At 40.2% G+C, this 12,249-nt stretch overlaps 1 protein-coding gene across 5 annotated transcripts in view; it reads right to left on the reverse strand.

The window, feature by feature from the left end:
- Positions 1 to 12,249, reverse strand: part of myo16 (myosin XVI) — a 269,930-nt gene that overhangs the window by 89,082 nt on the left and 168,599 nt on the right. For 4 of the 5 annotated variants that reach the window (XR_009066237.1, XM_057851442.1, XM_057851443.1 and 1 more), the window contains exons 22-23: positions 3,123 to 3,275; positions 606 to 806 (exon numbers count right to left, since the gene is read on the reverse strand). Coding sequence is in view for 4 of the 5 variants with exons in the window: in XM_057851442.1 (XP_057707425.1) it covers positions 606 to 806; positions 3,123 to 3,275 (354 nt within the window). In the remaining variant the exon portion in view is untranslated. The remainder of the gene's footprint in view (positions 1 to 605; positions 807 to 3,122; positions 3,276 to 12,249) is intronic. The other variant, XM_057851444.1, reaches the window with a different exon arrangement.

Genomic DNA, 12,249 nt, shown 5'->3' on the forward strand with positions numbered 1-12,249 from the left:
AAACATGCAACACAGAATATATGTCTATATGTACTGTATGTGCGGCTCCACTGAAACCCTGTCAAAATGGCTCATTGAGTTTAAAGGTTGCCGACCCCTGCACTAGCTAAAAGCAAAACAGCAACTAGTGAGGTGGATGACAATGCACATTTATGGTCGATTAGAGTCAGTTAAACTTGAGTAATCAGCAGAATCTTCACGTATAAGTGTATTGCGATACGCATATTGCACATGCCATTATCGCTGGGTCAATATTCTTTCGATATATTGTGTGAAGCTATTCCTTGACCTATGACCTTTTCATTTCTCATCATATCATTTTCATTTCTCATCATATCATATCACTTACCCTATAAATTTTAGTTATATAGGCTAATCTGTTATCAATTAATCATAAAATTCCTTTTCCGGCCTCTGTGACCTTTGACCTCATTACCCCAAAATGTAATCAGGTCTTCCGTTTCATTATACAAACATGTCCTGCAAGTTTGACGATAATACCTTTATTTGTTCTTGCGTTATCTTGAACATAGACAGACAACTTAACCAAATCTATCTATAAAAAAAAAAAGTAACCCTCTGGCCTGGCATTTCATTTTTCTGACCTGTCCGGTATAGTGTCGGACGGTGAAGGTAGGTCCCTGATCCTTGGGTGGGGGGTTTCCGTTGCCATCCTTGGTGGTGAAGGAGAGGCCGTGAGTGCGGTTGGACTCCAGCTGGGACGACAGCCTCTTGTAGAGGTTCTGCTCTGTCGGCCGCAGACTCTGGCTCTCTTCGTCCAAAACGCTGAGCAGTCCTTGAGGCTTCTGGATCATAAAAGCGAAAATTTCAATGTATAAATAAAACTTAAAATAAATAAACATTGACGTAAATAAAAATTCAAATAAATGAAATGTTGAGAAAAATAAAGGGCAAAAATACATGTTGAAATAAAAAAAAAATCATTAAAATTAAATATCTAAATGAATAAATAATGAAATATATAAATACCTATTTATAAATCTTGAAATGAATATATACTGAAATATTTGTTAATGTAATTTAGTAATTTATTTAACTCATTCATTGCCATTGATAGTTGTAGACATCAAATCCATTTAAACTGAGACGTATGACATTTATCATGTTTCAGTGCAAATGACAGCAATAGATGCCCAATACATTTGGACGGGGAGGACTGGCAGCGATGGGATCGTCTGAGCACTGCTGAAGTGCATTGTGGGTACTGAGTTTAAATTTGATTTTGGAGAGGAAGCAAGTAGAATATTTTAAACATGTAATTTATTTAATGTATGTAATTACAGTAATGACATGGTAATAAAATCAACTATGGAAAGAAAAAAAAAAGCTAAACATTTTTCAGGCTTATTAGCTCAATATGTCCATGTCAGAAAAAATACGTTCATTAACTTAGTGGCTGCCATTGACAGCACTAGACGTCCAATCCATTTCAGCGGGGGGCAGCTGGCAGTGATCGTCAAATTGGATTGGATGGCTTGTGTCGTCAAAGTCAGTAAAATATAATAACGTAATAACAGTCATCCCAGTCCAAGGGCGTAGGTTTGCATAGGGACGGTAGGGACGTAACACTACCAACTTTTCAGGATGCTCAAATTGTCCCTACCAACCTTTAAGCAATCTTATATGCATTATATAATGAGTTCAGTTATACAGGTATTTTAGATTGTCTTCCCATATGTTGTAAGGATAGAATTGACCCCACCATTATTAAGAGAATTATTTCATTATGTTTAAACTTACATTTACCCTTTTTCACTTGCTCAATGCGCCGGTCAATTTTTATCCCCCTCAAACGCACGTTTGATTGGCTGATGACTTGACCCACCCCCGACATACACACGCACGCTCACACTCACACAGCCCCAACAGAAATACATGTCGACAACATGCTTCCTCCTCCGCCCCTTCGAAGACAAGGGATATTAGAAGTTTTTTTTTTTTTGCCAGCAGCAGCCACTGTGTGTAATTTAAAAAGATGCCAATGTTATGGAGGTGGGAAACACACCACTATTTTTTCTACTAAAAGTATGAACTGCATCAGAGTTAGCATAACATTAAACTGTGTGAACTTGCTAACCTGCAAAACCCGAGTAGGAAGCTGCTTAGAAGTGTCCTTCTGTTTGTGTTTTCTACTGTTAATGTTAATTAAACTATGAGAAATGTAGTGAACTCTGCTGGAAACTATAGAACCAGAAAAATGTGTGCAAGAAGCTGCTTGGAGAGAGACGGGTGCTGCATAACCTCATATGTTGCTCACACAACACAACATACAACATAATCATAATTAACTACGTACATTAATAAAAAAAAAAGTTTTTTTTTATTTTTTATTTTTTGGGATGCCGCAAGGTACACACACTAGCGTTGCGATCAACTGGTTCATCGTGATCGACGTAATGAGCACCCCTGATTTAGCATATCAATTAATTAGGTTAATATTCGTGAGAAATGTAGCCTTGACCCACGTTCACCCAATCTGTTTAGTCTTATTAATGTCCCATCCCGGGCAAAAAGCGTACATGCAGGTTATGCTGTTATATCATCCCTACCATATGTTGAGACCAAACCTACGCCCTCGTCCCAGTTCAAATAGATTGGAAATCTATCGCCATCATTACCCGCCAACTAATAATGTATTATTGAATGTTGTCACGGCTGCATGGCGGATGAGTCGGTAGCTTCTGCACCTCATAGTTCCGAGATTGAGGGTATAAACCCGGGCTCCACTATTCTTGTCTAGAATTTGCATGTTCTCCCAGCGACTGTATGGGTTTTCTCCAAGTACTACCGTCTCCTCCCACATCCCCAAAAAACATGCAGGATAGGCTGACTGACCACTTCAAATAGTGCCTAGGTATGATTTTGTGCGTGATTGGTTGTTTGTCCCTTTGTCTCTGTGATTGCCTGGCAACTAATTCAGAGTGTACCCCGTCTACTGCCCATACATGCTGGTATAGGGTCCAGCACCCTCACGACCCTCGTGAGAATGACGGAACAGGATGAATGAATGAATTTTGTCATTTCTGATCCTCCTAACTGACGACAATAGACGTCCAATCCATTTGAATGATCGCTGCCAACCCTTCCTGATCTGCCAGTACCTGGAAAAAAAAGTCCATAGCCGACGTCTGGTTGCCAGGGGATGGCACGGTCTCCACGGCGACGCCCTCCTGCAGACACTCTGCCCGCTCCTGCCGGAATAGCACCTCGGAAACGTAGTGCCTCAGTCGCTCGTTGCTCATGTTGACACACAGCTGGAATGTACACAAGTCACTCTTAACAACTGGCCATTGTACATGGAGAAGCTCGAGCTTTCACACCAAAACACAAACACAATTTGAAACCCAGGGGGCCCGAATGGGATAGAATTGACACAACTGCACAAGAAGTCAAATGAATAGAAGTGGTAGACGGCCTCTTCATACACTGTGCGCACCAGAGGGTCTTTGTGTTGTTGACGACACACAGGAAGTGTACCAGGAGTTAAACTATAGTTCTCAGCACAGGAAGGAGTGGAACAAAAGTCTTTGCTTTGTGTTTGTTAAGATCTTCAGGGGAAGTCACAAGTTTTAAATGAGATAGAAATGTCATATGCTTTAACTCCAGGAAACAACTTTAACATGAATGATGGATATCTTTTCATGGAATCAGAACATGCAAGATTTTTTCGTAGAGGTGTAAATTACTAATTCCACGAAAATACAATATTAGTGATGCACGATAATACATTTTTCAACCGATATCGATAACCGATAATTTCCTGCCCCTTCCACCCGATAACCGATAATGTCACGCCGATAATTCTATTCAAATATGTATGTAAAATTTTAAAGTATTCAAAGATCAAATGTTACTGTGCAAAAATGTAATTTAGTGCTATTTTTTTCCACATCAAATGTGAACACGTAGTAAATTCCAACATCTAAACAATGGCAATGACATTGTGTAATGGTAAGCTTTTGGCAACAATTACTTCGAGAGTAAACACTCAAGTTGCACAAAAATGCCTTTAAAAGTAAGCCATTCCTAACATATATCACATTACTACAATGCAAAAACATCTCCTTAAAACTAGCAGAATTGGACAAAACTGTTGATTGCGCACATTTGGAGGCTAAATCAAGTATATAATTATCGGATTGCATTATCGACTGAATTTCGTTTTATCTGGATTATCTGTGTGACGTCATAATTGCCATTATCGGCCGATAATTATCGGTGAGCGATATTATCGTGCATCGCTATACAATATGGTACAGAATTTTTCGATTTTTAACAGATACACCTAGACATGAACATATTACCCCCGTGCTATCATCGCTCCACTGGATTCCAGTCCATTTTAGAATTGATTTCAAACTTTTACTGTTTGTTTTTATTTCTATTAATGGCCAGGCTCCTTTTTACTTATCGGAAATTTTAACCATCCGTAAATCTGGCAGGACTCTTCCGTCTACCGACCAACTTCATTTGCACGTTTCGAGGTCCAAACTTAAACAGTGGGGAGACCGATCTTTTGCGGTTGCTGCCCCCAAGTTGTGGAATAGTCTTCCCCCTAAAATCCGCACCACTACAAATTTAGGCCTTTTGAAATCTCGGTTAAAGACACACCTTTTTAGACTCGCCTTTCCCTCAGATTAGTGTAGCCTGGTTTTATGTCCTAAGGGTTTATAATGTTTTCGGATTTTATCTGTTTTATTGTTTTATTTGCTGTCTGACTTTTATCGTGATGCGTTGTTTGGTTTCTTTTCTTTTTTTCTTAATGTCATTGTATAATACTTTCCTGCCTTTTATTTACAATGAGCCATGTTTTTCTTTGTTGTAAAGCACTTTGGGGACCTTTCGGGTTTTGTAAAGGGCTATATAAATAAATTTGAATTTTGATGATAAAATATTAGCCAATATTACAAAGTCAGGTATGTTTTGATTCACGATAAGTACATAGAGTGGGCCCAATAAGTATTTAGTCAACCACCAATTGTGCAAGTTCTCCTACTTGAAAAGATTAGAGAGGCCTTTAATTGTCAACATGAGTAAACCTCAACCATGAGAGACAGAATGTGGGAAAAAACAGAAAATCACATTGTTTGATTTTGGAAGAATTTATTTCCAAATTAGAGTGGAAAATAAACATTTTGTCACCTACAAACAAGCAAGATTTCTGGCTGTCAAAGAGGTCTAACTTCTTCAAACGAGGTCTAACGAGGCTCCACTCGTTACCTGTATCATGGCACCTGTTTTAACTCATTATCGGTATAAAAGACACCTGTCCACAATCTCAGTCAGTCACACTCCAAACTCCACTATGGCCAAGACCAAAGAGCTGTCGATTATAAGAAAATGGAGGACATACAAGACCACTGATAATCGCCCTCGATCTGGGGCTCCCTGCAAGATGTCACCCCGTGGTGTCAAAATGATAACAAGAACGGTGAGCAAAAATCCCAGAACCAAACGGGGAGACCTAGTGAATGACCTACAGAGAGCTGGGACCTCAGTAACAAAGGCTACTATTAGCAACACAATGCACCGCCAGGGACTCAAATCCTGTACTGCCAGACGTGTCCCCCTGCTGAAGCCAGTACACGTCCAGGCCCGTCTGCGGTTCACGAGAGAGCAATTGGATGATCCAGAAGAGGACTGGGAGAATGTGTTATGGTCAGATGAAACCAAAGTAGAACTCTTTGGTAGAAACACAGGTTCTCGTGTTTGGAGGAGAAAGAAAACTGAATTGCATCTGAAGAAAACCATACCCACTGTGAAGCAGGGGGGTGGAAACATCATGCTTTGGGCCTGTTTTTCTGCAAAGGGACCAGGACGACTGATCTGTGTAAAGGAAAGAATGAATGGGGCCATGTATCGAGGGATTTTGAGTGAAAATCTCATTCCATCAGCAAGGGCATTGAAGATGAGACGTGGCTGGGTCTTTCAGCATGACAATGATCCCAAACACACAGCCAGTGCAACAAAGGAGTGGCTTCGTAAGAAGAATTTCAAGGTCCTGGAGTGGCCTAGCCAGTCTCCAGATCTCAGCCACATAGAAAATCTGTGGAGGGAGTTGAAAGTCCGTGTTGCCCAACGACAGCCCCAAAACATCACTGCTCCAGAGGAGATCTGCATGGCGGAATGGGCCAAAATACTAGCAACAGTGTATGAAAAGCTTGTGAAGAGTTACAGAAAACATTTGGCTTCCGTTATTGCCAACAAAGGGTACATAACAAAGTATTGGAATGAACTTTTGGTATTGACCAAATACTTATTTTCCACCATGATTTGCAAATAAATTCTTTAAAAATCAAACAATGTGATTTTCTGTGGTTTTTTTTCCACATTCTGTCTCTCATGGTTAAGGTTTACCCATGTTGACATGTTGACTTATTTGCCCAACTGTATTTAAAACAATCGGTTCCTTTTCACCTAAAGCAATAATAACAATACAAAGCGATGTTGATGTTTTTGACAACTTTCTTGCTGGAACATTCCAGATATTAGTACAAAAAGCATTCTTATGAATATAGTCTGACTGCTGTTTTTGCAGTTTTTTTTTTAAAAAACAAATTTTAGGGTGCAGAATCCAAAAATTACCTAAAGCTTTAGAAAAATAGCACCCCCATTAATGAAAAACAGTACCAACATATGTGCTTGCTTTCATACTGACATACAATGATATATGAATGTTTATTTAGCACTATGATGTTTTTACAAGGGACATGGTTACTGTAATTGTAATTGTGTGCAATTAGTAACAACAGTTGGTAAGCTGTGGAGAAAAAAAACACGACAAGCTGGGGGGAAAAAAAGCAGACTGCAATGTTGCAGTCTTAGCGCAGTCTAGTGACATAACTGGCCTTCCAATGCACACTCAGTGTGCAGACCTTAACGTGGGATATAGCCTGTCTGTGAGTTCTAGTCTTGATTAACTGGCATTTTTCTATTCAAAATGTAACCTTTAACCTGAATAGTATTCTCAGCTCATTGGCTACCATTGACAGCAACAGACGTACAATTCATTTTGACTGGGGGGGGTTGACAGCCATCGATAACATACTGGACACAAGACAGGCCTGCTAATAACAAGCGCTCATCTACGGCTAGAGTGCACTCAGGGACACAGGTGTGTTTGTCTATTTGGGGCCCAATCCTAGCAGGTGCTTGATTGAGTTAGCTCATTAGCAAAGAGCTGAGCAGGTACAACACACACACAGCTTTAATTAACGAGCGCTAATGACACTGATCATGCTGTGCATGTTGAGTGTGAGCCAGTGTGTGCATTTGTGTACAAACAAGTCAGAAGTGAGAGGATTTGTCGGTCACCGACGTGAACGTCCGCGTGAAAACGATGTAGTATTCATGCCAGGCCTTAGGGGGCAGTGTAGTCTTACAAGGCGAAAGCCAATGAGGCACTTCCTTGACAACAACCTCCTAGGCCTGGAAAATAACAGAGGGGAGAATAACCCACTCCAAGCAATGGCGTCCACGGTTTTTATTTCTTTTGCTCCAAAAGGCACAAAAGTGCAAAAATTAAAAACATTTAAATTAAAATTATTATTGAAACAGCAAATTAAAGCCGATGTTCTGCCATGTTTGCTGTTTTGAATGTTTGGTAGCAGCGCTGCGCATGCCCATGACGTGTGAGTGCTGACGTCATCGGAGCGAGAGCTTTCCATTTATGAGGTTGCGGAGCAAGCCATGCAATTGAATCTTTCTGCTTTGCAGGCCGGAATCAAAAGTTTGCGTTTTCGTCTTCCATTTTTGCCGTCACCATGTAAAAGCGAGGCCATTCTGCAACACAACTGTTGCATCTTGGTGTCGCCGCGTCACCATGTAAACCAACCGTTAGCGAGCAGGCTGTTTCATGGGAAATGAAATAATCTTAGGCTAGGTTCATACTGCAGGTCGTAATGCACAAATCTTTTTTTTTCGTGTTTTTTTTTCAACTCGAGCAAGGCATTAACTTGACGGTCTGAACTTGACAAGTTGCATAGAAGGTGACCATTTCAAATCCGATCTGGGCCACATTTTTCCAGAATGTGGTGGCAGTCTGAACTGTCAAGTCTCCCAAATCGGAATTCATGCAGCAATTATGTTAGCAAAGCGGGAGAGGCATGTAGGACGGCAGCGATGGAGCTGTACATTAGCGTTAGCCCCTAGCTTGAACTTTTTGGGAAGAGACGGGCTTGACAACAGTCATAAAAAAAGTAGGCCTGCAAGCAGGATTGAATGGGCCCCCGCAGTTTGGCGTAACTCGGACTAACACCGTGAAAAGCGGGGGAATATAGTGAATTTTTTTCCCCTGTACTCCCTCATTTTTATTCCCACACTTTTTGCGGTTTATAAGAAAACCACGAAAAACGAAGGAATGCAGCGAAAAAAATCGTCACCATATTCCCCCGCTTTTCCGCGAAAAACAAGGGAATACAGCGAAAAAAAATCGTCACTATATTCCCCCGCTTTACTATATTCCCCCGCTTTTCCGCGAAAACCGTGAAAAACGAGGGAATACATAAAAAAAAAAATTGTCACTATATTCCCCCGCTTTTCCGCGAAAACCGCAAAAAACGAGGAAATACAGCTACAAATTTTTTTTTAATTGTGTTCCCTGCTTTTCTGCAAAAGCCGCAAAAAACGAGGGAATACAACGAAAAAAAAATTCACTATTCCCCAGCTTTTCCCCGCAAAACGCGAAAAACGAGGGAATTCAGCGGGGGAAAAAAATCACGGTATTCCCCTGAATTTCTGTGAAAACTGCGAAAAACAAAGGAATACAGCGGAATATTTTTTACTGTATTCCCCCGCTTTTCCACGAAAACCGCAAAAAAACCGAGAGAATACAATGAAAAAATTTTCACTATTCCCCGCTTTTCCGCGCAAAATGCGAAAAACGAGGTAATACAGCGAAAAAAAGAATTCACGGTATTCCCCGCTCTTCTGCAAAAACCGCAGAAAACGAGGGAATACAGCAAAAAAAATAATTATATACTCTATATATATTATATTCACATTGTTTTGCGCGTTTTTTGCGGCTCGCCCAAAAAAAATCGGAATTGTGCATTAAGACCTGCAGTATGAATCTAACGTTAGAGGACCACACCACTTGCATTATGGAGGAAGATGAGTTGTTATAAGTAAACTCAAACACTAGAGGAAAAAAATAAATCAAAATAATTTTGAGATACATAGATAGGAACTTTGTGACGACAAAAATGAACAGTGAACAGATGAACAGTGATAAACTACACAAAAAAAAAGAATATTTTTTCTTTATATAATTTCTCTGTATTTATCTTACAATTTTAATATCCTGTCCATCTGTTTATTTATTAAAGGTCTTAACTACTCGCATACACAAAAAAAGAATATTTTTTCTTTATATAATTTTTATGTATTTATTTTACAATTTTATTATCCTGTCCATCTGTTTATTTATTAAAAGTCTTAACCACTTGCATTCTAGAGGAAGATGAACTCAAACCATACGTGGAAAAAAATCATCCCAATAATTTTGAGTGGAAAACTAGGTGATTGCAAAAAAATAAGTGTACAAAAAAGCAAAAAAGTTTTTTCTTTTTCTTCGCAGCACCTCCAAATCTGAGACAATGGTCCTCAGTCGGGCAAGGGTGGAATGCTCCAACCAGTAAATGGTGTCATACTTATATAGCGCTTTTCCACCTTTCAAGGCACTCAAAGCGCTTTACACTATCTCACCATCCACCTACTGGTGACGCAGCACTAGGAGCAACATGGGGCTCAGTATCTTGCTCAAGGACACTTAGAGTTCATCAGGGCGAAGAATTGAACCCACAACCTCTGTATTGGGGGGACAACTACTCTACCACTGAGCCACCTCACAACCGGGTCAGAGATGAGGTCCTGCCACAAGTGGAAGAGCTCAAGTATCTCGGGGTCTTGTTCAAGAGTGACGAAAAATGAAGGAGGAGATTGACAGGCGGATCGGTTCTGCGTTTGCAGCGAGCAGACTCTGCATCAGTCGGTCGTGGTGGAGAAAGAGTTGGGCCGAAAGGTGAAGCTCTCTATTTACCGGTTGATCTACGTTCCTACCCTCACCTATGGTTACGAGCTGTGGGTCGTGACTGAACGAACGAGATCCCAAACACAAGCGGCCGAAATCAGTATCCTCCGTAGGGTGTCCGGGCTCTCCCTTAGAGATGAGGTGAGAAGCTCGGTCATCCGGGAGGGGCTCGGAGTAGAGCTGCTGCTCCTCCCTATCAAGAGGAGCCAGATGGGGTGGCTCAGTCATCTGATTAGGATGCCTCCGGGACGCCTCCCTGGTGAGGTCCGACTGGGAAGAGGGCGCGGGGCCAACCCAGAACACGCTGGGGAGACTATGTCTCTCGGCTGGCCTAGGAACGCCTTGGGATCCCCCTAGAAAAGCTAGATGATGTGACTGGGGAGAGGGAAGTCTGGGCTTCCCTGCTGAAGCTGCTGCCCCCGCGACCCGACCTCTGATAAGCGGAGAAAAATGGATGGATGGATTGATGGATGAATGGATGGATGGATGGATGGATATTCAAATTTTTATAAATAGTTATTAATTTATGTATTTTTAATGTATTATTTAAATGGCCCTAGCACTTTCATTCTGGGGAAATTGAAATGTTGTCTGGCAACTCAAACCGTTCGTAAAGAAAAATGAGTAAATAAAATCAGCTTAGTGAATAATTTTAAGGCAAAATATTTGATGGGAAAACATATAAAGACTTGGAAAAAAAAAATAATTATATATATATATATATATTTTTTTTTTTTAATATCCATTTATTAGTTGATATCTTTTATTTTCAATTAATTTTAATCAACTTAGTGAATAATTTTAAGGCAAACTATTTGATGGGAAAAACATATAAAGACTTAAAAAAATCAAACAAAAAAATATTTTTTTAAATATCCATTTAATTGTTAGTATGTTTTGTTTTCAATTAATTTTTCTACTTCTTCTTTTTTCTTGTAGTTGTTTTTTTCTCTTTCTTTTTTTTTTTTAAAGGCATTTTATCATTTGAATTCCAGAAGACGACAAACTATTCTATGTCCACTCGAGCCTGAGATGCGAGAATCATTATTTACAAGAACGTTGATGGGGTGCATCATCTAGCAAGATTTCACCAAGTTTTGTAAAACTCAATCACTGAGCAAGCAAAATACTGCCGGCTAATTGAGTCTTTTTGTGCTTGGGTACTATTATCTTTGAAGTGGCTGAATTTTCACACAGCTCTTGTAATCGATTATTGAATTTAACAAGAGCACGCTAGCATAGTGTTCAAGTGGAGCACAAATGAACTTAGTAATGTAGATAATGAACAGCAGAACTTAGTGAATATATTTTCTTACACTTGTCCCTTTCTACTTGTTCTTACTGACTTCATGACATTCTTTTCAGATCTGCAAGTGCTCCCACAAGACACACTCAAGCACACAAACAATCCGTGCATGTCTTATAAGGCCACCGTTTATTGACATTGCATACCAAAACGAGCACGTGGTATGTTTACACCACAGACAATAGAGCTGAACATACTGTACCCGCATCAGAAAGGACACACATGATGGCGGGAAGAAATGAGTGTGTTAGATGTGCTTGAGTACACACTAGCATACGTTGACAGAGATTAGCACTTTACAGAGTTAAGTAATTACAGAAAAAAGACCAAGAACAAGTCATCTGGGGGCTTACCCGGGTTAAACACAGTTGAGGTGAATAACTCAATGGTTGCCATTGCAGCGATAGATGTCCAAACCATTTGAACTGGGAGGCTGGCAGGGATCAATTGCTGTCAGACCTTCCATTTCAAATAGACTGGACGTCCATCACTGGCAATGGATGCGAATGATAGAGTTAGCAATGATCATTCATTGCTGGAAAACAGGGGTACAGAAAGAACAGACATGGGTAGTAGGGATACATGATAGAATATAAACATGATTGACTATATATGATGCATGACTATAAGTAGCATTACAAAGTAGTGTTGAAATTTGCCTCCCCAGTCAAGCCGCACGGAAACAGCGACAGCCAAAACAAGTGCCGCTCCGGGAAGGCGGAACTTCGCGTGTTCTCTTCTTATTTTAACCCTTTGTACTGACTCCATGTTTCAAAAGTTTAAAGAAGACTCACCGAATACAGGTTGACAATTCATTCATCTACAATGGTCAAAAACCAAGGCAAAAACAGACGACGGAGGGAACAATGCTGAATCCAACGCAAGGCTACAT

The sequence above is a fragment of the Corythoichthys intestinalis genome, chromosome 12 (assembly GCF_030265065.1).
Source record: "Corythoichthys intestinalis isolate RoL2023-P3 chromosome 12, ASM3026506v1, whole genome shotgun sequence".
NCBI lineage: Eukaryota > Metazoa > Chordata > Actinopteri > Syngnathiformes > Syngnathidae > Corythoichthys > Corythoichthys intestinalis.